This window comes from Pipistrellus kuhlii, unplaced genomic scaffold, assembly GCF_014108245.1.
Source record: "Pipistrellus kuhlii isolate mPipKuh1 unplaced genomic scaffold, mPipKuh1.p scaffold_m20_p_6, whole genome shotgun sequence".
Lineage (NCBI taxonomy): Eukaryota > Metazoa > Chordata > Mammalia > Chiroptera > Vespertilionidae > Pipistrellus > Pipistrellus kuhlii.
Genome location: NW_023425562.1, coordinates 3,849,705 through 3,876,042, shown reverse-complemented (window position 1 = coordinate 3,876,042; position 26,338 = coordinate 3,849,705). Strand labels below are relative to the sequence as shown.

Genomic DNA, 26,338 nt, shown 5'->3' with positions numbered 1-26,338 from the left:
CGGTCAAGGGCATTTACCTTGGTTGCGGGCACATCTCAGTAGGAGGTGTGCAGGCGGCAGCTGGTTGATGTTTCTCTCTCATCTATGTTTCTAACTCTCTAGCCCTCTCACTTCCTCTCTGTAAAAAAATCAGTAAAATATATTTTTAAAAAAAGAGAAAGAAATGGATATAATAATAACATCTGCCTCATAGAGTTGTTGTGAAGGCTGATAAATTCATGTTGAAAGTACCTAAGTTAGGGGTGTACCTGGCACAGGGTAAGTGCTGTGTAAATTCTTGATGTTATTTTTTTCTCATTCCAAGCTGCCCATAAGCAGGATAGCACAAGCCTGGCTCACAGAGGGAGATCAATAATAAACCTTAAGGTGTGGCTGGTGTCCAGATTGCAGTTTCCTGATGGAACGTTCAGGGGCATAGGAATAGGAGCATGGGGTTCAGGCTGTGGGAGGAAGAGGCATTCTCCAGTTCTGCTCAGAGCAGGCGTGGAGTCCTGGGCCCAGTCCTTGGTGCTGCCAGCTGGGGAGGCAGCAGGGTGTGACAGTCCTGAAGGTAACATCACCTGGGTGGACAATGGCTTGCTCACAGGGCCCAGCACCCCCAGGGGCCTGGCGATCCCAGCACATGCAGTGTCTGGGGGCTGCAGTGGGCTCACTGTGCCTGTGTCAGGGATGTTGCAGGATCTGGTCCAGGCGGCCTCAGCTGCCAGACAGACACTGGAATGCGGCTCTGAAGGCGGCAGGCCTCGGGCGGGTCTGAGCAGGCCAGTGTCCTCAGAGCAGCGTGGCCTGGGGGCTCCCTGCTCAGGGCAGACTCACAGGACTGCACAAAGGCCCGCCTCTGAGGACCTCAGCACCTTCATCCCCAGGCAGCTGGCTGGCATATTTTTAGGCGATGCTACTTCTGTAGTTTTCAAAAGGTGGAAATGGAAAAGAAAAAAAGAAAAGCTGCAAATAGACATAATTTCCCCCAGAAGCTATTTCAGCACGGAAACAACCCGAGAGCCTACTCATCATTTTTAAAAGCTTTTAACGTCAGCGCTGCCTCGTGTCTGGCTGCTTACCTGCAAACCAGCGGTACAGACATGAATTAAAGGCCCTCGGCCCACTCCCTCCTCCACAGGTGGTGTCACTGAGGCCCAGGACGGGGCGGTGACTGCCCAAGGTGAGGGGCCTCGCTGGGACTGAGACCGTCATGGGGCGATGGTTTCTGTGAGGAGCCCGGAGACCCTCAGGAGTCTGGTTAGGATGTATTTTTTAAAATATATATTTTATTGTTTTTTTTTTTTTACAGAGAGAAAGGGAGAGGGATAGAGAGTCAGAAACATCCATGAGAGAGAAACATCGACCGGCTGCCTCTTGCACACCTCCTACTGGGGATGTGCCCGCAACCAAGGTGCATGCCCTTGACCGGAATCGAACCTGAGACCCCTCAGTCCGCAGGCTGACACTCTATCCACTGAGCAAACTGGTTTCAGCTCAAGTTAGGATATCTTTGTACTGAGCAGCATCTCTGAGGGGAAGGCCCTTCCAGACCTTCTCTGACCTCTTAGAGCTTACAGGGAACGGGTGCGGCCCTGTGTCCCCGGCAGCATCAATAAACTAATTTGTACATTCAGCCATTCACCCATTCACCCATTCACTCATTCACTCATTCATTCATTCACTCGAAACATATTTGCTGAGTCCTCACAGTGCGCCGGGCAGTGCTCAGGGTGCTTGGATATAATGTGAGCACAGTGGTCCAAAGCCTCTGTTAGTCATTCGTGTGTTATTTTATTTAGGAAATGTTTCTTGAGGGCCTCTTCTGTGCAAGGTCCTGTCTTTGTCCCTTGGGATAGTCACCGACCAAACAGTGAGTTTATATTCTAGTAAAGGGGGACAGGCAATATGTGTATTTTAAAAATCAAGTCTATTTTTTTTTTTTTTTAGATGGTAAAAATTATATGGAGACGCAAAAGTACCCCTAGGAAGGGATCAGCAAACTAGGGCCCATGGGCCAAAATCTGGCCCTCTACTCGATGTTTGTTAATAAAGCTTTATTGGAACTCAGCGGCACTTGTTAGTTTAAATATTGACTTTGGCCCTAGCTGATTTGTCTTGGTGGCTAGAGCATCGGCCTGCGGACTGAAAGGTCCCATGTTCAATTCCAGTCAAGGGCACGTTCCTGGGTTGCAGGCTCAATCTCCAGTGTTGGGTGTGCAGGAGGCAGCTGATCAATAATTCTCTCTCACGCCGAAGCCGGTTTGGCTCAGTGGTGGAGCGTCGGTCTGCGGACTGAAAGGTCCTGGGTTTGATTCCGGTCAGGGGCATGTACCTTGGTTGCGGGCACATCCCCGGTGGGGGAAGGGGGGTGCAAGAGGCAGCTGGTCGATATTTCTCTCTCATCGACGTTTCTAGCTCTCTGTCTCTCTCCCTTCCTCTCTGAAAATCAATAAAATATATTTTTTTAAAAATAATAATTCTCTCTCACCATTGATGTTTCTATCTCTCTCTTCTTCTCTGAAATCAATAAAAACATATTTTTTTAAATGACTATGGCTGCTTTCACGCTACAAGGCAGAGTTGAATAGCTGTATGACCCACAAAGCCGACAAGTGTTTATTATTTTGACCTTTGCGGGGAAAGTTCTCTCCTCTGGGACTCTAAGGGAAAGAGTTAGAGAGGCAGTTGGAAAAGGAGCTTCTTTTTCTGTAAAACAGGGTGCGACTGCCTGATGCTCAGGCCCCAGGTCTCCCCCGCCTCGCTCCTTGGGTTCTGCTGGGATTTTCTCCTGAAGAGGGAGACCCACTGCCAGCCGCTCATTTTCTCTAGACCTGCCCCTCCTCAGTGCGTCAGTCCGGGAAACTTAAAATGACTCAGATTATTTTCTGAGCAAGAACACACGGGGATTATCACATTTGTTCCAGATTCAGTTTTCGTAAACAGCACGCATGTCTAATGGGACTGTCGTTGTCCCAGCCTGATGCCTCTGTCCGCTCTGATGCCAGCCTGTCAGGATCCTCTTGGCAATGGGAGGGCGTTATCCGGCCTCCTTCACCCATGTCGCCCTGGCTGGGAGGCTCTGCCTGGAAACAGAGGCTTAAAAAGCTATAGATCTCCGCCCCCAGAGTGGATCTCCTCTTCCAGAATCCATATGAATTCTAACAGGAAGGCGTTCTCACTCCTGTTTCATTTAGGTATGGCAAGGACTTCTGTTTTGTTTGTGTGTGTGTGTGTGTATTTTTTTAAGAAGCATTTTTAGACCCGGAAAATGACAGCCCCACAAGAAGGCATGTGGCTGTACCGATTTTCAGAAGTGTGGCGATGCTGCAGATCTGATGCACAGCGAGGCTCGAATCAGATTCTGTTAAGCATCCTGGGACGGGTGACACCGGGGTGTTATCGAGGATGATTAATTCTCCTCGGTTATTACGGACACGGAGAGCCTGACAGAATTGCCTTTCCGTTCCCCACTGACTGGAAAATCCCTGCGCGCCGTGTTACAGTGCGGGGCGCCTGCTCCGCTGGGCTGGGTTTCGGGTTTGGACGAGGAACCCTTTTCCTTGTTTTGAGACAGAGTCGGAAAACACTGAATTGAAGGGCTTTTAGCTGGGATGTTCACAGATAGGGCATAGGATTTGTGTGTTCAAATGGTAGGATAGTAGGGTGGCCATATTATTTGTTGTCCAAACCAGGACGATTTTAAAGTGAAAGTAGGCATGGATTTAAATTATTCATTAAAAATTACCCTGGGCCCCGGCCAGCGTGGCTCAGTTGGTTGGGCATCATCCCATGGGCCGAGAGGTTGCCGGTTAGATTCCCGGTTAGGACACATGCCCAGCTTGCGGGCTCGAACCCCAGTAGGGGGCGTGCAGGAGGCAGCTAATCAATGCTTTGCTCGCGCATTTGTGTTTCTCTCACTCCGTCCTCTCTCTCCCTCTCCCTCTCCCTCTCCCTCTCCCTCTCCCTCTCCCTCTCCCTCTCCCTCTCCGTCTGTCTCTCCCTCTCTCTTTCTCTCTCTCTCTCTCAAATAAATAAAAACATATATTTTTCAAAAATACCTTGGGGCAAGAGGCCAACCCCAGGCGTGTCCTGGGCTGATGAGGACTGGTGTGTGAACAGTGGCGGAGCACACGCTGGCTTTGGGTAGTCAGGGCCTCTGGCCCCTGTTTCCATACATGCTATCCATGTGACGTTGGCTAAGCCCCTTTGCCTGTTTGGACCTCACTTTCCAAAGTGAAAAGGATGTTTAACACGTCTGCCTGCACCTCGGTCTTCTCTCCCCTTCCCTGCATAGGGAGGAAGGGACTGTGGTGACTATCTGTCACGTGTCTTCACATCCGTTTCCTCTCAGCTGTCAGGAGTCCGCAGGTGGGAGAACTTGCCAAAAGCCCCTCCACAAGTAAGTGTCAGGTCCTCCTTTCTTTGTGTGGATCCAAAAAAATAGTACTCACTGATTATGAATTCTAAGAATCCTCAAGCTTTTTTTGGGGGAAAATAGTTGAAATACTTAAAAGCACGTGGACCCCCTCAGTCCTGTGTGAGCAGAAGGCATGGCCGCGGTCACTGCCGGTTGTCCAGCGGGCTGGACTCTACGGGGCACAAGAAAGCAGAGGTCCACCTCTTCCTCCTCCCTCCCCAGCTCCCGGTCTCGGAAATCCGCAGTGAGGACCGGGGTGGTCCTCACGGCTGCTGGAGACCCTGGGGCCAGGACAGGGTGCAGTGTCACTGAAGGACCAGGGCCACCCATTGTGCTGACTGGCACTGTGGGTGGCTGCCGCTGATGGCCCGCCACTGGTGCCCGCTGTCACAGGAGGCTCTTTTCCATGAGGCACGCTGGACTGGGGACTCACTCTGCAGCTAGCACACCTGCTGACATGCCTCCTCCTGCTGAGGTGCCCAACCCTATCAGGCTGCTGTCTTGAGTGGGGGCCTCTAATCGACTTCTGCTGGCTGTCTTCCTTAGCTTTCACTTGTCCCTCAGCAGCTCCCACCTCTCTGCTTGGCAACCCATGTCCACGCAGATTGCTCTCTGCCTGCCTCTCTCTCTCTCTCTCTCTCTCTCTCTCTCTCTCTCTCTCTCTCTCTCTCTCTCTCTCTCTCTTTCTCTTCGTTTCAGGCAGCTCCTGTTATCCTCCCGTCTTCTAAAACCTCCAGTGGCGGTGTCCTCCTGAGCCTCTCACCTCTGGGAATGCAAGCTCTCTCTTCTCCTGAGAGCTCCCCTCACCAGACTCCGCCAAGGAATGCGGTGCCACTTCCCCTTGTGCTGTCCTTGGAGTCCCCACAAGCTGTGCTACTGGGGCCTTTCACACTTGAAAGAGGGGGGCAGGATGGGAGAAAAGTCAAATCACCCTCCTACAGTTCCCTTGTGAATCGTCTGCCTTTCTCTTACACAGCGTTGGGGTGGGTGATGGAAAAGGATAGTCCAAGTGTCCTTCAGAGAGCCTTGTAGTAACCATTAATGGGGATAATGTAGGAAGCCATGGAATAATGAAAGTTATACTTCCCCAAGAAGGTATGATGATCATTAATTTATAAATACTTAACAACATACAGTAGATCTGAAGTAAGTGAAGCAAAAAAAAAATTGGACAGAAATACAAGAAGCAATTGATAAAGTTACAATCATGGTGGACATTTTTAACATACCTCTTTCAGAAATGGATCAAGCAGAAAATGAAAATCCATAGTCATTTAGAAGATTTAAACAACAGAATTAAGCTGGAAATAATAAACATTTATGCAAACTAGCCTTACACTGTGTTACAAAAGAATTTCTCAATGATTTTCAAAGAATCAATATATTTTTAATTCCTTTTAGGGTATCTAAAGAGGAATGAAAGAGCCATTTTTTTTTTCTTCTGAGTGGCTTACTATTTTGTTAGCCTTTTCCAAAAAACAGCTCTTCCTTATAGTATCTAAGATTTGTTTTATTACTCTTTCTTCAACTGACATTTGGTTTACTTTGTTATTCCATTTCCAGCTTCTCTAGATGAGTGCTGAGCTCATTTATTTTGTATTTCTTATCGTCTAGTAAATGGATTCAGGTAAAAAGTTATAAACTTTCCATTGTTCATCTCTCACAGGTTTTTCCAGGCAGTGTTTTCATTATCTGTAATATCAGTTGTGATTTCCTCTGTAACCCAAAGCTATTTAGAAAATTGCTCTTAAAGCACCTAAGTATTTAAGAGAATCTGCCTTTCTCCGTTTTTGTTCTGCTCCTTTGTTCTCTACCTTCTTTGTGGTTTTTTTTTATTGAAAACTAGATTAGTGCGTTTAGATCCTAGAGTGTGGTCTATATCATTCCAATCTTTTGAAAAATTCGAGATGATCTGTGAGTCTAGTACATGATCATGTGTTTTAACTGTTCCATGGATATTTGAAAATAACATGTATTCTTTAAATATTGGAGGAATTGTGTTATGCAAGTCTTCTATCCTTACTCATTTTAAAAAATATATTTTATTGATTTTTTTCTTTTACAGAGAGGAAGGGAGAAGGATAGAGAGTTAGAAACATTGATGAGAGAGAAACATCAATCAGCTGCCTCCTGCACACTCCCTACTGGGGATGTGCCTGCAACCAAGGTACATGCCCTTGACCGGAATCGAACCTGGAACCCTTGAGTCCAAAGGCCGATGCTCTATCCACTGAGCCAAACCGATTAGTGCCTTCCTCATTTTTCTCTGATTAATTTGTCCATTTTTGCAGAGATACGTTAGTGGTTTTATTAAATCCTCTTTGTACTTCTAAAAGTATTTTATATTTTATATTCCTGTGGCTTATTAGTGAACATAAATTTTTTTTTCTTTCAGTTCTTCTTAGTGGATTATATCATTTGTCAACTTAAGTATTCCTCTTGGTCTCTGTAATGCTTTTTGCCCTAAATTGTACTTAATTTGTTATTAAATTTTCCATTTTTGCTTTTTATTTGCCTGAAATATTTGCTAATTTTTAACCTTTTGTGTCACTTTATTTTATATGTGGCTATTATAAATTTTATATGATAGACTTATTTATTTTAATCAAAATATTAATTTTTATCTTTTAATAAGGGAATTAAAATATCAATATCTATTGTTATTGCTAATATTTAGTGTTAGTTCTGTCATTTTATGAAGGTTCTTTATTATCATGTTTCATAGTTCATTCCTATTTTTATTTCTTTTCAGATTTTTAAATTGATTAAGTTCTATTTTTTCCCCTTTCTGTTTGTTGTTTGTTTTTCTAATGGTGTGGAATTTCTTTTTTCCCCTTAAAATTGCAATAAATCATTAATAAACAAATTCAGCGTAAGTTTGAAGTGTAAGATCAACACACAAAAATCAGCTGTGCTACTATACATCAGCAATGAATAATCCCACAAGGCAACTATGTAAACAATTTCATACATAATATCTAGCATCCAAAAGAATAAAATCTGTAGGAATAAATTTGACCAACAAAGTGGGAAACTTGAACACTGAAAACCATAAAACATTGCTGAAATAAAGTAAAGAAGACCTAGATAAATGGAAGGCATCCGTGTTTGTTGATTGAAAGACTTACTATTGGTAAGATGGTGATGCTACCCAAGTGATCTACAGATTCAATGCATTTCCTATCAGATTTCCACTAGCCTGTGGGGGCAGAAATGGAATAACTGATCCCAAATTCATATGAATTGTAAGGGACCCTGAGTAGCCACAATAATCTTGAAAAATAAGAAAAAAGTTGGATGGCTTACACTTCTGCAGAGCTACAGTATTCCAAACAGTGTGGTACTGGCATAAGGATAAACATATAGAACAATGGAACAGAATTAAGAGTCCAGAAATAATAAAGCCCAATATCTGTGGTCAGTTGAACTTCATCTAGGATGCCAAGACCATTGGGTAGGAAAAGAACAGGCTCTTTGTCACACAGTGCTAGGACAGCTGGTTAGCAACATGCAGAATAAGGAAGTTGGACTCTACCTCATGCCATATACACAGGCCCATGACCTGAGTCTCAGGGCTACAATCACAAAATTCTTAGAAGAAATCATAGGAGTAATTCCTCATGACCTTGGCTTTGGCTGTGGATCTTAGCTATGACATCAAAAGCATGAACAATGAAAGAAAAAATGGGTTGAACTGGACTTTATCAGAATTTTTAAAAAACTTTTGTGCATTAAAGAACATTACAAAGAAAGGAAAAAGACAGCCTTCAGAATGGGAGAGGAATATTTGCAAATGCTATATCTTACTAGTGTAAGGGTCTGGTATCTATAATACATAAAGAAGCACTTACAATACAACAACAAAAAGACAAACAACCTAATTTAAAAATGGATGAAAAATATCTCAATAGATATTTCTCCAAAGAAGACATGCAAAAATGGCCAAGACACACATGAAAAGATGCTCAACATCATTAGTCATTAGGGAACCAAAGTCAAAGCTACAACAGGATACCACCTCACACACACTGGGATGGCCGTAATAAAAACAGTGGCCCTAAGTGTTGTCTGTGAGGACGTGGAGAAATTGCAACCCTTCCTGAATTGCTGGTTGGATATCAAAAGTTTAATACAATTAGTTTTTAAAAAGTTTAATATAATGAGTATGTTTAACTCTCAAAAAGTTAAACATACAATTACTATATGACCCAGCAAATTCACTCCTAGTTATATACCCAAAAGGATTGAAAACAAGGACTCAGATGTACATACTGGCTCAGGGGAAGTGAGAAATGGGAATTTTGGAGTGGGAAATGCTGGATTCAGAGTCACGGACCTGGGTTTGAATCCCACCCAAGACTCACTAGCTCTGTGACACCTCCACGCCTTAAGCTTCATCTTTGTCTGCAAAATGGAGAGAATCGCCACTTCTTTGCAGAATTCATTTGGATTACATGGACAGTGTGTGCAGAAGAGCCGGGCCGGGTGCCTGGCTCACAGCAGGCGCTCAGTGTGAGTCCGTAGCAGAAGGGGTTGGTTTTCAGGTGACACAAATTCGAAGGAGGCATGCATGTATTTGCATGTCTAATTATTTTTAAATGTGTGCTAATTGCCTCTTTAAATGAGTTGTCATAACTGTGTTATTCCAATATTTTGATACAACATATGCTCACATTTGCAAAAGGCTTCTGGCTGTCTGGGCCGGTTCCAGTGTGCTGAGGGGTAGGTTTTGAAGTGAAGGGAATGGACTTGTGCGGTCATTTAGTATCCGCTGGTCACGTGCTGTGAGCCAGCACCTGTTCCGGGTGCTGGTGGGCAGAGTGGAAGGTGGACATTGACAGACGTGAACAATAGGTCACATAGGGACCTTGGATCTGTCTGGAGGGGTAGGTTTGAAAACACGTGGGTAAGGTCTAAGCCTAAAGCCTGGTGCGCTCCCCTGTTTCATGTGCTCATTTAGCGCCTTCTAATTGAGCACCTACTGAGTGCCAGGCACACCGGGGACAAGACAGCCTTAGCCCCTGCCCCTTGAAGCCAGAGGTTTGAGGCAGCAAAGGGTAAGTCAAGAATCAGAAACAATTTCAGGAGGCAATGGTACTATAGGGAGCACATACACCGGGCTGCGAGGGAGGATGGGAGGAGGGGAGTCTTATTGTGGTTTGGGCAGGGGGCTGGGGAGGGCTTCCTGGAACTCCTGTTTTCTGAGTGATATGCTGCCGGTGGCTGAGTCCCATCTGAAGAAAATCAGCCCCAGCCCATCTTCGTGATTAGATGAAGACAGACCACCTTTCGGTGCACAGAGCAGCGTTGTGAGGAGTTAGGAACACTCACAGCGGGGAAGTCAAGTGAGGATACTGAGTGCATGGGCTGCTATGTGCTCGCTCTGTGTCCTTGGAGAAGTTTCTTAACATCTCTGAAACTCCAGGCAAACACAACAACGGCAGCACTAACAACCAACACAGAGAGCCGGCTATGTTTCAGTGTCCTGAGCAATTTGCACGTATTGCTCAGGACACTGGAACATAGTCCTTTATTGCAAGTCTGAGGTATGTACTGTTATTACCCTCTTTTCACATACGAAGAAACAGGCACAGAGAGGTTAATTGACTTGCCCAAAGTCACACAGCTAGTACACAGAAAAACCAGAATTCAGGCCAGGCTCTCTGGCTCTTAACCACTTGCACCATGCTGCCTCCTGAACAACATGGACAGTAACGCCCATCTCTGGGGCATCATGAAGGTGAAGTGGGATGCTGACATGCATGCTTACGGCATCTGCCCTAGGAGCTGGCTCATTCATCCATTCAACTAATTTGTTTTGAGCTCTTACTTTGAGCCAGGTTCTGGAAAACAGGACATACAAGGACTGTCCTCGCAGAATTCACATTAACCATCTACACTAATAAAAGAGCAAGATCCAAATTGACCGTACCTTCACGGCACCCACCAGCCAATCAGGAGTGACTATGCAAATTAACCCAACAAAGATGGTGGGTTTCATTTGCATATGCTGGCACCCAGCACCCAGGGGCTGGGTGGGATGCTTGCGTTGTCATGGCGGCAAAGCAGGCATTGCACCCTGGCCCAGCTGCTCCGGGCCTCTGGGCAGTGTGGGAAGGCAGAAAGGCGGCTCCAGCTAGAGCAAAGGCAGTGCCAGCAGCCAGGGGAAGGAAGGCCTATTCTTGCACGAATCTTCATGAATTGGGCATCTAGTTAAACAAATAATTATACAATAAGTTAGTGACAAGCTCCATGAGTGCTTCCCAGGAGAAATGCAGGGCAGCCTGGGGGTGTACAGTGGGATCTGACCTACGCTAGAGGGTGTTAGAGAAGACATTTACACCAAGCCTGCTGAGGCGTAAGGAAGAATGAGCCAGATCGCGGGGGAACAGGGGGTGGGGCAGAGAATTCCTGTAGAGGGAATGCTCATCATTTCTTTCCAGCGTTGTATTGGGACATCTTGGTCTGAACAGTGATGGGGGAGGGGGGGTGGTCGGGGGAAATGAACAAATCAGGATCAGAAAGGAAGCTTTCTCGTATGCTCCTGGCTTGTGCTCCTAGGAGAAGGTTGTACTGCTCACCAAGGCGAGAAAGACCAGGAGAGAGCCCTGCTGGGCCGGTATTGGGAGCAGAGAAGAGAAAGTCGTCCTGCTGCCTGGAAACCCTCAGGCCTGGAGTCAGGATACGTTAGCTCTATCTCCAACTCTGCTGTAACCCGGGTGACCCCCTGTCCTTCCTGGAACTGAGTAGTTCTCCCATCTATAAAATGGGTGGGTGTGGGGCAGTGCACTCATGGTGGGCTGTCATGGGCAGATCTGGTGGGAAACAGAGCAGGTGGACAGGAGCTGGCCCCACCAGGAGGGCAGGTGTTTGTTCACAGACCTTCTAGCAGGAGGACGCAGCCACGGGGATGGGGCAGGAGCCTGACCAGGTCAGGCAGCCATCTTGACCGTCTGCCTTGCAGAGGGATCTTCTCTTCTCTCCGTTGCCAAACACTTGTCACCACCATTGTTACTGGTGCTGTCGAGCATGTCCTGCAGTTGTAAGCCACTGGCCCTTGACAACGTGCCCTTTTGATGTTTCAGACCTACAGCAGCCAGAACGAGAGCAACGAGGACTATGAGATCCCCCCGATAACCCCGCCCAACCTCCCGGAGCCGTCCCTCCTGCACCTGGGCGACCACGAAGCCGGCTACCACTCACTGTGCCACAGCCTCGCGCCCAACGGACTGCTCCCCGCCTACTCCTACCAGGCCATGGACCTGCCGGCCATCATGGTGTCCAACATGCTGGCCCAGGACAGCCACCTGCTGTCGGGCCAGCTGCCCACGGTGAGTTGCTGTTTCGCCATAGCTCCCGCCCAGTTCCAGCAGGGAAGGGAAGCGGGCTGGAGGGGGGGGGCAGAGCAGGAGTGCCGTGATGAGGACCCTGTGCCCGTGTGCAGGGCCTGGGCTCCGGGTTGCTTGCATGGGCATCTGCAGACGATGGGGATGGGCACAGAGGAAAGCGTATGTCTTCACACTGCTCACTTCTGGAACTCTGTCTGTAACCCTCGGTGTAGCATTCTCTGCAATAGTATAAATCACCTGAATTTTTATTTTTAACAGCTTTATTGATATCTAATTCATATCCCAGGTAATTCACCACTTTAAAGAGTACCGTTCAGTAGCTTTTAGTATATTCAAGTTGGGTCACTATCAACACAATCCGCTTTAAAAAAAAAAAAAAAATCTGGGTGAGAAATAAAAGGAGGGAAAGGAGTGGGAGGGAAGAAAGGAGTGGGAGGGAAGAAAGGAGTGGGGAGGGAAGAAAGGAGTGGGGAGGGAAGAAGCCAACCACTCACGATCCACATTTCATAATGCTGGAGGGCTGGCTAGAGAGCTCGGGGGAGATGGATGCTCCGTTTCTTGAGGAGCCGTTTTCTGCGGGCCCATCAATAATGCAGGGCCCCAGCTTCCTCTGCTCTCTCTAGGAGAACTGAAGAGACCACAGCCGCGTGTGTGGTTTTCATTCCACTGTGTTGGAATGCTTATACCTGAGCTGCTTGGCAGCCCATTTCCTAACAAAAGCTCTCCCCCTCCCCTGCCCCCCGCCGCCTTTAGACGGTCCCAGTTCGGGATTTATGCAAACACGAGCCAGGGCAGGGCTGTGAGTGCAGCGTGAGGATGGCTGTGGTTCGGGGCCGCGGTGTCACTGGCCTTTGGTGCTCGATGGCGAGCTGTGTGCGGGCTCCGGCGTCCCGCAGACTTGCCTGAGATCTCCGCTCCCCTCTCCCACTTCACTTCCCTGGTCTCGGAATCATCCCAGGGCCCACCTCCTGGCTACCGTAAAGTGCACCTGAGATAAGGAAGGCAAAGACTCAGCCAGTGTCTGCCGCTGAGCAAACCATCGGGGGATGTTTGCTATTCGTAGCAGCATCAATAAAGGTGAATTCCCACGGTAGCCAAATGGCACTGTGTGCCTGCCGGTCGCATTCAGCTAAAGGAACAGGCTCGCAGGTGCCTCGGCAGGGTCCCCTGGTTAGTATAGCGCTGATAATTACAGAAGACGTTATCTGTTTATCGAAGATGACCCCCTGATGGCTCCTCCTAGGAAATGCTTCTGTTGGGCCCGGTCCAAATAGCCACTTTGCAGTCGTTTTCCAGATTTCTTTCAAACAAGCTCCTGTTAGAGACGCTTCACAAATTCAGATCGCTCTAATTCTTCCATTAGGCAGAGTTTTCAAGGGCCCATTGGGTTTTATATTCCCTTGTTAAGTCATGAAAGATAAGCCGAAGTCTTCCACCCAGGGAAGGGCCACTGGGCCAATTAGAAAACCAGGTAAGAGCATGCCCGTCCATCGGGACTCGGGCAGAGAGACAAGCACTTTAATATATACATATTTCTTTATTGATTTTAGAGAGGGAAGGAGAGGGAGAGATAGAAACATCAATGATGAGAGAGAATCATTGATTGGCTGCCTCCTGCATGCCCCCTCCTGGGGATCAAGCCTGTAACCCAGGCATGTACCTTTGACCAGAATCGAACCCGAGACCCCTCAGTCCGAAGACTGACGCTCCATTCACTGAGCCAAGCTGGCCAGGGCGAAGACAAATTCTTAAATGTGTCTGAGCTGCAGGAAGCAGGTGTGTGTCTGTGTGTGTGGATGGATGTGCGTTCTGTGTGGGTGATGCTGGGATGTGTGTCACCCCCTGTTAGGAATCAAGCGTCATGCAGAGGGCTTTGCAAACATCTTCTCCCACAATGCTCCCAGCCCCGAGTGAGGCAGGCATTACTGTCGTGAGGAGATGGAGGCTCAGAGCAGGTCTCAGTGTCCTGTGGCTGCGCTAACAGAAGTCACCAGCTCGATGGCCTAAAACAACCAGAAACAGACTTTCTCGTAGCTCTGGCGGCTGGAAGTTGGACTCAGTATGACCGGGCCCAGGCCAGGTGTCAGAAGGGTGCGTTTCTTTCGGAATCCCTGGGGCAAACCTAGTCCTTGCTCCGTCTAGCTTCTGGCGGTGGCCACTGTTCTTGGCTGATGGCCGCATCCGTCTCACCTGCCCTCACGTCACTGCCCCCTTCTCTTGTCAGTGAAACCTCCCTCTGCCTTTCTCAGAAGGATGCTTATGATGACATTGGGGATAATGCAGGAGCATCTCCTTAGCGCTGGAGCCTTCACTTAATCACACCCACAAAGACTATGGGTTTCCGCCCTCAAATACAGGAACACGTACAGGCTCCAGGAATGAGGACCTGATGTGCGTAGGGGGCCGTTTTTCAGCCTCCCGGTGACCAGCTGTGCGGCAGCCTTCATTGAACCGTCCTAGGGCCCTGGCCTTGTTCTGAGCCCGGGCCTTTGAGAAGCCCTTGAAGAACTCCTCCTGCAGGCGGAGAGACGGGTGAAAACTCCGTTTCTGAAAACGTAGTAAACGCTCTGATGGGATCGGCGTACGGTGCGCTGTGCACCCAGAAGGGGCTCCGGCCACAGAGTAGGCTCTCTGAGTAAATGAATGAAGGTCACACAACTGTGCAGTGAAAAAAACAAAAACAAAAAACACAAAAACCAACAGCATGTCCAGTCCAGCTCGGTCCCCTACCCTGCACCCCTCAGTTTTACCAGGTGTTTGAGGGCTGGAGCCGCTGGGCTGGGGGGGACACAGGTGGCACCGAGGTGCCCCGATGGCAGGATGCCACAGACGCTGTTGGCACAGACTGCAAGGCATGTTGTCCCTGGAGAGGGGGGTGGGGCTAAGGCATCTGACACCCATCTCGTGAGTGCCGGGTCCCCGAGGCTCTGACCCGGAGGCTGCCCTGGCCCTGGCGGCCTCCTGACCGGCACCGGAGTCGGTCCTTCGGCGTTAACGCACGGCTGCAGGCGGGGATCCTGTACGGTGGTGGAGCGGGGCCCCTCGGCAGAGTTAAATCTGCTAGGGCTTCTCCCTCGACTTCTGCGTCTTAACTGATTAAACATTCATTTCCAAGACAAAAAGAGTCAATTTCGTATGAAAGATATGTTTTGCCGGTTTAATTTAAAGCACTGCACCTCCATCTGACCTCTATTTTCATAACTCAATAATTTTATCCCGTGTTGATTGTCTCATTTTGAGAGAGATATTGTATGTATAAATCAGCTTCTAAAACACCCAAAGAAACCAGAAGGGGGGAATTTATTAAGGAGCCTCGGGTAAGTCTGAGATAATTTATTTTGGAGTTGTCCTTGGGAAATGTTCCAGCTGATAGTCCTGGTGTACCCGGGAGAGGGATTATCCTGGGGAGGGACCAAGCACGGTGCTCAGGCCCAGTTCCTCAGGGACCTCGCACCTCAGGCAGAACCTGGGAGAGCCGGGGGCAGGTGGAGGCGGGGCCTGATGAGCTGGCAAAGCTCTCCCGGTACCCGTGTGGGTGCTGGTGATTCGGGAAGTATGGGTTTCCCAACGGCGGAGCCCCAGGGTCACGGGGAGCCGTGTGGTCCCGTCTCCAGCCTCGATTAATATAGGGGACGGTCCCAGCTGTCATTCAAATCTCTCCTCCAGCCTGTCTGCTTCCCCTGGGATCTTAGACAAATCACTTCTCTCCCGGCCCGCGTTTTGCTATCCATGGAATGGGAACTGGGATTCCGACTCTGGCGAATTCACACATAAAAAAGGGAAGAGCGGCTTTGTCAGCGGACACGCTGGACAAGTGTATGGGTGTGAGGTCCGATAGCCTTCCGCTGGCATCATGGCACACGTTACTGACCTGGGAGGTTAGATCGTATTAACTTGGGTCAAAACCCTGCAGGTCAGAGGAATTATCCTGGGAAGGGACAAAGCCTGGTAGATGCTTTGTGCTCTGGGTCCTGTCCCAAAGCATGGTGCAGGACCGATCCTGTGGAGAGGGCAGGGCCATGGCCCAGGACCTGCATGCCCAGCGAGAGGTCTCTCCTGGGGCGGACTATGGGAGACAGGCCTGGTAGTACCTGAGTTGCCACTTCACTTCACCCCTTGCTTTAGAGATGGTTCCCATGAGTGAGCCTGGTCAGGGCGTGGCGCCCGGGGGCAGGGGGCAGGGCTCGGAGCCACAGCCTGGGTGCTGACGCCGGGAGCTCCTTTAAATCCCCCCTAACACCTACCCTCCTCACTTCCTGTGCTCTGAGTTTCCCCTCCAATCTCTCCTCTTTCCCCCTCCTCCTCCTCCCTCCTCCCCACAGAACGCTTGATCTGCCTCTGATTCTCACAGGCTGAGATGCAGGAGGATCCTCTCCCAAGTCTGAGGAAAGAGATCAGAGACCCTCAGCGCTCGGAGCTAGTTGAGATCCCCCACCCCCACCCCCGTCACACCTAGATTCCGTCATCAGTGCAGGAAGAGCACTCAGCCCAGTGCCATCTTGGTGCCCTGAATGCTCAATGTTTTTGTTCTGGTTTAGGGCTGTATCAGTTTTTGCTGTGTAACTAAACCACCTCAACACTTAGTGGCTTAAAGCAAACCATGAACTTTGACTGTTTCTTGTGATTCTGTGGGTCCGCAAGGTAGCTCTTTTGTTTTGTTTTGTTAATCCTCACGCTAGGATATTTTTCCATTTATCTATCTGTCTATCTATCTATCTGTCTGTCTGTCTTTAGAGTGGTAGGGAGGGGGCTAGACAGAGAGAAACATTGATGTGAGACAGACACAGCAATTGGTTGCCTCTGCATGCACGCCCCCCAGAGTCAGAGATTGAGCCTGCAACCGAGGTACGTGCCCTTGACAGGAATAGAGTCCGGGACCCTTCAGTCCAAGGGCCAGGGCTCCATCTACTGAGCCACACTGGCTAGGGCAAGACAGTTCTTTTGACTTGGACTGGCTCGGCTGATTTCTGTGTCAGCTGACAGCTCGGCGGGGACACGTGGTCTGGGACGGCCTCATTCACATGTCGGCGATCGGCCCGATGTCAGCGGGGCCGTGGGGATGACATGGCGGCAGGTCTGTCACCCGTGGCAGCCTGGGCTCGTTCACAGGGCTGTGACCGCAGGGTTTCCAAGAGCCTCAGGTAAGGGGAGGCCCCATATGCAAGCACTTTTCACATCTGTGCTTGCTGTTGTCCCATTAGCCAGTCTCATGTCTAGCCAGAGTCAAGGGAGAGAGAAATGGACCACACCTCTTTTTTTAAATAGATATTTTTATTTATTTCAAAGAGGAGAGAGAGAGAGAGACAGAGACAGAGAGAGAGAACCATGGATCGGCTGCCTCCTGCACCCCCCCACTGGGGATGAAGCCTGCAACCCAGGCACATGCCCTTTACTGGAATCGAACCCAGGACCCCTCATTCCACAGGCGGAAGATCCATCCACTGAGCCAGACTAGGCAGGGCTGGACCCCACCTCTTAAAGGAAGAACGGGAAGAGTCACAGAACAGAAAGGCATAACAGGGAGGCAGGGATGTGTAGCCATTTTTGTAGTCCACTGTGACAAAGTTTTGCTTCTTTGTGTGTTTTTGTCTTTCTGAGGTATGGCATCACCTAGTAGTTAGGGGCGTGGGCTTTGGGGTTAGGCCAACCCAAGTTCACACCCAGCTCCTCCATCTGCTACCCTCTCTTCCTGGGCTCAGTTTCTTCCTCTGTAAAATGGGGCCAGTACTGTTGCCTCATAGGAAGGCAGGAAGATTCCGTCATCAGATGCAGGAAGAGCTCTCAGCCCAGTGCCTGGCAGGCAGCAGGCGTTCAGTCAGTGTGAACTGCTCTGTGTATTCATCGGTCCATGTTACTGACGGGGTTTGGGTGGCCTCAGTCTTGTTTGTCCAGTTTGACCTGCTGGGGTCGGCTTTTGCCGGGGCAGGGGTCAGGCTGGATCCCCAGTGGGGGCTGGTCCGAGAGGTGGGTGCAGGGGTGGATCAGACACTGAGGCAGTTGGAGTTGGGGAGAGGGTACCATCTGGGGGGCAGGGGTGGGGGGAGAAGGGCATATGAAGTGCACCAGGACCTCGGTCAGGGCGTGGAGCGGGAGAGCAGCAGCAGAACGATAGTCCCCTTTGCTTCCCAAGAAGAGGAGCCGGTCCAGACCCCAATTCTTCCTGCTTCCTGACCGAAGGGCAGGGCCCCTCGGCGAAGGCAGGGCTGGGTCCCCAGGGCACTTCCTGCTTGGCCTCTTCCTGGGTGCCATGCGTTTGTCTCCTTCCCCTCTGGGAGTGCTCCCCTCCAAACGGGCCTCTGAGGACCCCGGGGGGGGGGGGGGGCGAGGTAAGCCGAAGCCCGGGGCTTCTTTATGCTCAGCAGCGTCCACGTGAAACGCCCTCCCCCTCCCGCGTTCCAGAGGCAGTAAGCGAAAGAAATATGTCTTTTTACATTTTATAAAACTCAGAAAAATGACTTTAAACAGCTTTTGCTCCCCTGCTATAATTATTTATTTCCAAACACTCCTTCAGGGCCTGGCTCCGTTTTCTTATCCTGCACTCCTCTTTCTCATAAATGAACCATCACTTCAATAAATCATTATGAAAACAGAGACTAACACCGGCTCTGAAAGGTTGAAAGATTTATGTAACACATTTATGTTTTCCATTTTCTCATTCTGGTACTCGGCTGCAAAAGCTAAGCTAATAAAAGCTGCTATTAATATTTCTTGTTGCCTAGCAACCCCAGAGCGGGAGTAATAGCTTCAGCTAGAAAAATAGATGACCGATAAGGAAAAATTCAATTCTTTTATTATCTCAGGGGGAAATGGCCTTTTACTGGAACATTATGATGTACGAGTGCGAAGTTGAACACAAAAGGGTTTTTGTGTGTGTATGTGTGTGTGTGTTTGTTTTTCTATTTTTAATGAACATTATTTTACCTCCACTAACTCTTTTAGGGCACTTTTTGTTTTCTTTCCCTTGCCCCCTCCCCCTCACCCCAGCCCTCATGCTTAATTTAGCAGCTATAGTAGTTAAGAACCTGTCAGCGTTTTTTAGTTTAAAAATGGCTTTTTGCAAAGGTTTAGAACTCGGTCATAAAAAGTCCCTCCCTGTGAAAACCCAGGCCGGCGCTCTGTGCACGGGCTCGGCGTGCGGGAGATAAGGCCCCAGTTTTCACGGAGAGAAAGGTCGGGGGAGAACAAAGTGTGTTCTTTCCCATGTCCCAGTTTCCTCTGGAACTCAGGGACGCTGTCTCTCTGGAGAACTGTGTAAAGTTTGACGTGTGTGTCAGAGGGGGACAGGACGGGCCTGGACGTTTGCTGAGCACCTGCTGTGCACAGACGTGGTATCGCTGCCTCTTTCCAACCACCCTCTGAAGCAGGAACGGTTATTATCCCCATTCTTCAGAGGCAGAAACTGAGGCTTCGAGGGGCCAAGGCATCCTCCTGCCATGGCTTTGTGCTCTGGCATAAGGCGCCTCGGCTTAGCATTACCAACGTTTACGGGTGGGATAATTCTCTGCTAAGGGATGTCCTGTGCCTTGTAGGCCATGCAGGCCTCTGCCCACTAGTCATGGGCTCTGACAGCACTCCTCCAGTCAGCATAGAAATGTAAAACGTCTCCAGTGGTTGTCAGATGTCCCTGGAGGACAGAGTGACCCCTGGCTGAGAACCACTGCCTGCTGCTCCCTCTGCCTGAAGGCTCTTCTCCCTTATCAGCCTGGCGAGCTCCTATTCCTGCGCCAGAAGCCAGTTCAGAAGTCATCTTCCCTCTGAGGCTGTCCGGATGCTCTGGGCTGGGAGGAGGGTGAGGAGAGTGAGGCACTGGTCTTGGTCACAAAATTTAAGGGAGTGCCAAAGCACTCAGAAATCAAGATAAATAATATTTTCATGCTGAAACCGGTTTGGCTCAGTGGATAGGGCATTGGCCTGTAGACTAAAAGGTCCTGGGTTCGATTCTGGTGGGCATGTACCTTGGTTGCGGGCACATCCCCAGTAGGGGATGATTCTCTCCCATCGATGATTCTCTCCCATCAATGTTCCTAACTCTCTATCCCTCTCTCTTCCTCTCTGTAAAAAAACAATAAAACATATTTTTTTAAATAATATTTTCATATACTACTTTATAAATAAAACTACCATAAAAAGCCATGATGAACAGTAAACAAAAAATTTGAATAGAGGTGGGATCAGCCTGAATTCATGACAGCTGGCAGTTGTCCGTTTAGATTCCTGACTGTGCCACCAGCCTGGGACAGCGGGAAGGCCAGGTCTGTGCTGTCTGTCTGTCTCTGGCACCAGCATCCAGCGCAGGCAGGCCTGCCTAACAGCTAACCCTCAACGGCTGCTTATCCACGGAATGAATGGGAGGAGAGGGGTGGCTTGTCCGGGGTCACACGGTGAGAAAAAGAGTGGAGCTGGGACTTGGCCCTGGGCCCCTGGCTCCAAGCCCAGTGCTCTCTGCACCCTGTAGGCTGTGTTCCGAGTGGATGGAGGCTGCCTGCCGAGTGGTGCGTCAGCCACCGGGGGCTCAGAGGCATCCTGGGGCACGCACAGTCTGGGGGAGGGGCACAGCCAGCGGCAGCCATGTACACACGTGGCTCCCTTCAGCCTCTTAGCCCTCATGCCAGGCGAGAGCTGGCAGCTCCCTGAGCGTGGAGTGTCTCCAGGAATAGAATCGTGAGGTCCGTGCTCCCAGGTCTCTGGAGGGTGAGGACCACACCTCGTGTGACCCCGGATCCTCTCGGTGAACTTTCCCCAAATGGATGATGGATTACCAGCAGCTGTCATGTGCTGACATTTATTTGGCACGTATTAGGTGCTTGGCATCCAGCTGAGTCCTTTTTATCTGTATCTCATCTAAACCTTCCTCCTGAGGAGGAGCTGTGATCCCTGTTGCCGTTTCACACGGGGAGGCGAACCACCTGATGACACAACTGTCGTGGTGGCGCCGAAATTCGAACCCAGGCACGCTGACTCCCCAGCCTGGGTACCCCACAGCTCACCTGTGCAGATTTCAGATGAATGAGTGAATGAAAGCATGAATGAGCAAGGGAATGGTTGAGCCAGGGTTGAGACCCACTTTATCTGACTCTGAGTCAGGCCGTTCCAATGCATAAGTCACCACAGCGTGAAGCCTAAGGTGCTTGCTAGGAAGGAAAAACAGATGCGGACTGAGGAGCTCGGAGGTGAATGGTAGCCGGGAAGGCTTCCTGGAGGTGGTGGCCTCGGGGCCAAGCCTTCGAAACCAGAGGACGGCAGCAGAGGCCTGCGAGGAGGGGGTCACACCTGCCTCCACTTTCTCCTTCAGACCCCAGGGCCGCCCTGCCTGCCGGATTCACAGAGCAGCCGGTGATGGAGTGTGGTCGCTCCGGCGCCCTCCGGTGCCCATCCTCTCAGCCCCCTGCCAGGCCCCCACGGGAGTCCTGACCCTGTGGCTGGGGAGGCTGTCCAGGCCACACATTTAGCGTTCCTTCTGGGCGAGGAGCCAGGCTCGGCGGGGAGCTGGCTTCTGGGTCATGAGGGAGAACTCGGGGGAAATCGCGGCAGCACGCGGCAGCTGCAGCTTCGATATCGCCCTGCGAAATGGCTCTTCGCTCCGGCTGCATATGCAGTGCCGGGCTGGGGAATGAGCTTTTAATGTGCCGCCGGCATCGCTGAGAGACCCCGCCGGCCCCGCGGAGCGTCTGGAGCACAAACCCGGAGATCTATGGCCTCATTCCCCTGCTCCGCTGGGTGATGAAAGCCAGGCCCGGGCTCTCCCTCCGCTGCGGCTCTGCCACTGGAACCCGGTGTCTCATCCGCGCCAGCGAGGCAGGCGCAGCTCAGCTGCCTGGGAAAGCTCCCGAGGGGGGCCGTGCCGCGGGGCAGGGCCTTTCGAGGAAAGGGGTGCCGGGAGGGGGACGGGGCACAGCGGCCGGGTCGGCCGGGGCCCGGCGGGGAGGGCGGCACCTGCTGTCCACACCGTGGCACTTGGCCGGGGCCCGGAGTCCCGGGCTGCTGTCCCGCCGTGCTGGCTGCTCCGGGGCATTGCTCTCTCTCTGAGCCCGCAGTGAGATGCTGCCTCACCCACAGCGCGGCTGTGCTACTCACATACTGCTTAGCTTTGCGTCCGGGGCGTGGCAGGTGCCTGCCAGGAGTTTGTTGGCAGAGAGACGGAAGGAGCACAGGGCTGCCTGAATGAAATATAAATGGTTCCTCTGTGAACACGTCAGAAACCGCAGAGCACTGTGTTATGGCAGCATCCGCCTTCTCTCCTCTACCCTCCTGCGGACCTGAGGGGAGATGGGATTGTCCTCGGTTCCAGGGGTGTCTCTGGGACTCAGAGGGCCAGGGGCTGGTCCGGAGACGCACAGCCAGGACCTTGTTCTCCTGTCCTCGAGTGTGTTACCCCCTCCTGGGGCAGAGGCAGCTCTCAGCCTGCCCTGGGGCCTCCGAGCGGGGCGGTGAGACTGTCTCCCTGTGCCTCCGTCCGTCCGTCCGGTGTGAGGTGGTCAGAGCTGTCCCTGAGACAGGCGGGAGGGGCAGAAACGTCAGCCTGGATGGCTGTTTGCCAAAGTCTCGCTGGCAAAGGAAAAGGGGAGGAGCTTGGGGTGAGCAGTTAGACCCTGTCTGTGGGATGGAGCGTGGGCCTGGGGTGCGGGCGCCCTGAGGAGTCTGTCCTGAGTAAGCCCTTGCTGGTTCTTCCGCAAACTGATGGGGAGACTGGAGTCGGGAAACCTGGGCTCCCGCCCTGTCCGCCATCACTGACAGCTGTCTGGGGCAGGCCCCTTCCTTCCCAACCTCACCTGCTTCCTCTGTTGGGTGGACAGAGCCCGATGGCCACGGGGAGCTGTGGAGAGGAAGGGAGAGCAGTCTCTAATGCATCTCACGGACGGGCCCTGTGGGGGTGGTTGTCACTGGGGCCAGGGAGCTGTGGGTTGGGAGGGGCCAGACAGCTGCATGTGCGGCCGGCTGTGGGACCTTAGCCAAGCCACTGCCCTCTCGGTGCCACAGTGTCCCCCGGGGGTGCTGCAAGGAGTGAGTGAGACATTCAGACGGTGTTCCGATCCGTGCAGGAGCGGGAGGCCTGCCTGATCCCGCAGGGAGCTCTCAAGCATGAATGAGACCACAGGGCTGCCTGCATTTGTCCCCTGTGTGAGGCGTGAGTCCGTCATGGGGGACAGGCTGGAATGGGAGTGTGCCTCCTGAGGACTCTCCAGGCAGGATGGCGCTCATTGGCCAAGGGAGAGATAGGCAGCTGTGAGCCCTGACAGCCAGGGCTGCCAGGAGTTGATCTGGGTGGGGGTCGGGGGACTCCAGCAGCATCTGCTCTAACATGAGGTCCTAAGGCCAGCGGGGTCCGCCTCACCTGGGACCTGTGCCTGGCACAGCTTCTTACGCCCGCCCTAGACCCGAGCCCCACGTCTAAGCAGGGCGCCAGGTGAACCAAAAAAGTTTGAAGACCAACAATTACAAGCAGTATTGGATGAAGAAGCGTGTCAAACTCAAAAACAACTTGCAGAAAGGTTAAACGTTGCTCAGCAAATAGTTTCCTGTCATTTATAAGCAATGGGGAAGATTCTAAAGGAAGGAAAATGGGTGCCACATCAAATGAACAAAAGCCAAATGGAAAACCGAAAAGTCATCAGTAAAATGTTGCTTCAACAGCATGAAAGATAGTCTTTTTTACATAGAATGTGGCTGGCAATGAAAAGTGGATTTATTTTGAGAATCCCAAACGCACAAAATCATGGGTTGATCCAGGTCAACCATCAACTTCGACTTCAAGGCCAAATCGCTTTTGAAAGAAGACAATGCTCTGCGTTTGGTGGGATCAGGAAGGTGTGGTGTCTTATGAGCTTCTAAAACCAGGTGAAACCATTAATACTGATCGCTGCCAACAACAAATAGTCAATTTGAACCATGCTTTGATTGTAAAATGACCAGAATGTGCCGGTAGACACGGCAAAGTAATTTTGCTTCATGTTAACACACCATCACACACTTCAAAACCAGTTAAAAACACCTTAAAAGATCTTGCTTGGAAAGTATTAACCCACCTGCTGTATTCACCAGACCTTGCTCCTTCAGATGACCACTTGTTCCAATCGATGGCACATGCACTTTCTGGGCAGCACTTCAAAACGTAGGAAGAAGTGGAAAATGGGGTCTCTGATTGGTTAGTCTCAAAACAAGAAAAGTTCTAGTGGGATGGTATCCACAGATTACCTGGAAGAGAGGAAATGTGTAGCTAGCGATGGACAGTACTTTGAATAAAGCACTTTTGATGTTTCTCTTGAAATTATTGTGTTTTCTTTTATTACAAAATCTGCTATTATTAACCGGTACACCTAGAATAGTTATTACCATTGAATTATATGTAGTATTATCTTATAATTTTTATAGGTTTATCCCCCTCTCATGTCCCTAAAATTGTGTATTATAATTTCTCTCTTATTTCATGTGTATTTTCACCACAGCTTTATCCAGGTTACCTGCTTATCTACTTTGTTTTATTTATGTTATTTGGGGAACCAGCCATCAGAGTTATGTTTCAATTCTGTTACTTTTCTCTTTTCCTTAACTTACTCATTTCTCCTTGTATGTTTATTAATCTTTCTGTAGATGTTTAAATGTTTTATTTTAGATTCTTTAGTTCACTTTTATTGTTTACCATTTAAAAATAAAACACTTATGGCTGTCCATCTTTTTAGAGTATGGCTTTGGCTTTATTCTATAAATTTTGAAATGAATACAGAATTCTCCCCCCAAAAAACATGGCTTTATTGATTTTTCTAAAAATGGCACATGGAATAAAAAAAATTAAACACAATCAAACACAGGCAAAGAAAAGATCATTAAAACTGCACCATCCGCAATAACCAGGATTACACCCCTCTCCCCCCATTTGCTAAGTATCTTTGCCATCATGCCTTTGTGTGTTATACACGTACACACACACCTGACATACATGGGACATGCTCTGGTGCCTTTTCCTCTGCTCCCTAGTCTGTTCTAGACCCGCCCACTTCCTGCAGGTCTGTGATGGATGTGTTTTCCTGTCTGCAGTGATAGGTCACGCCCGATGTCACAATGGAAGTTTCATTGTCAATGTAAGTGATGTCCTATTGGCAGACAGTTAGGCTGCTTGACTTTCCTCTGTTATAAAGTTCTCTTGGGGAGACAGACTCCTAAGAGCTGTGGGAACGACTTCCTGAGGGTGTGGTGTCAGGGGAGGGAGGAGAGGAGCTCTCTGCCTGGGGCAAGTGTCTTAGTCCCACTGTCCGCCTCGGAGGAGGGGGTGGGGGTCCGTGAGGATCTGTTTGTGGAGCTTCTGCAACTATTTACAGCCCGGGGGGGGGGGGGGGGGTCCCTAATGCTAACGGCGGGAGAGGGGACACATGTCCCTCTGCGCTGGCAGTGGAGGGGTGCGAACTCTGGTTTCTAAGGCTGGACTCAGCCTGGATTCTAAAACAGCCTGTTGCCCAGAACAGCTGTACCTGCTCTGGCAACATCCGGCCGTTGCCCTGAGGTGGCTGGACTCCATGGGATGCCTGGCTTCCTCTGTGCTCCTCACGTTGTCTCAGGGACAGATGGACCCAGGCCTCCGCACCGATTAACGTGCGGCAGATCGGGCAGCGGGAACCACCTCCGAGCTCGGAATCCCGTCTGCCGTGGCTCCACGGTGTGACCTCAGGCCAGTCCTTGCCCTCTCCGGGGCCTCCCAGCCCGGGACCCTTCCGGCCTGTCCACCCGCCGCGCTTCCAAGAAGGGATATGGGAGAGCTGCCTGCAGCCCCGGCCTCTCCTGGGCGTTTCAGTGTCCGCTTAACCAGGGCCTTCCATGGCAGCGCTTTTCTGGGGAGTTCGTAAACCCGTGTAAACACGGGCGAGGACACAAAATACTGAGTGGCCGGGCAGTAACACACGCCAGAGTTTGTTGTGCTGATTGAATATTCATGAGCTGCCTGTTTAAATTACAGTTCACAACTGTTGCAGGGCCTGTGAATAATTTAAACGAGGGGCGGCCAAGGAGATTTCAGCGCCGCATTAGCCAACTGCTCGGGATCGGCTGCAGAGGATTTGTAATCAGCTTGGAATATCCTGTAATAAATTACTGGGAAAGATGGCTTTAATTAGCGTGTGTGCTAATTCACAGTGGAGAGCGGTAAGCGTTAAGGAGGAGATAAGTAACCCTCCCCTTTCCTTGTGTTTCCCTCCCCGAGGGGTCCAAACACCTGCCAGGAACCTCTGAGCCCCGCTGAGCTGCCTCCGGAATCCCTCCCGCCCAGCGCCCCGATCCAGCCCTGCCCATCCCAGCTCAGATCCCGTGGCCCGGCTGGTGCGGAAGTCTGACCTGTTCCTCTGCTTCTGTCTTTCCCCGCTGGCTCCTTCAGGAGCTGGTTCGTTCCTCGTGTAGCTTCCAGAGCGCAAATCTGATGCCCCTCCTGCTCCTGGTGGAGCCCCTCCAGGGAGAAAGCCAGGCGATGGAGTGGCTGGTCCAGGCTGTCCAGGTTTCCGGGTGCGAGAGGAGATGTGGGGACGGGCGCGGCACGCCGGGCAGAAGGAACAGAGGCAAAGGCAGAGAGGCGGGAGCACGCGGGGGGTGGATGGCCATAAGGAGCAGG

General features: G+C 50.6%; 1 protein-coding gene across 2 annotated transcripts in view; it reads left to right on the top strand.

Moving 5' to 3' along the window:
* TOX2 (TOX high mobility group box family member 2) overlaps positions 1–26,338 on the top strand; it is a 101,139-nt gene that overhangs the window by 61,348 nt on the left and 13,453 nt on the right. For both annotated transcript variants that reach the window (XM_036419269.2, XM_036419270.2), the window contains exon 3: positions 11,485–11,730. In XM_036419269.2, the coding sequence (XP_036275162.1) occupies positions 11,485–11,730 (246 nt within the window). The remainder of the gene's footprint in view (positions 1–11,484; positions 11,731–26,338) is intronic.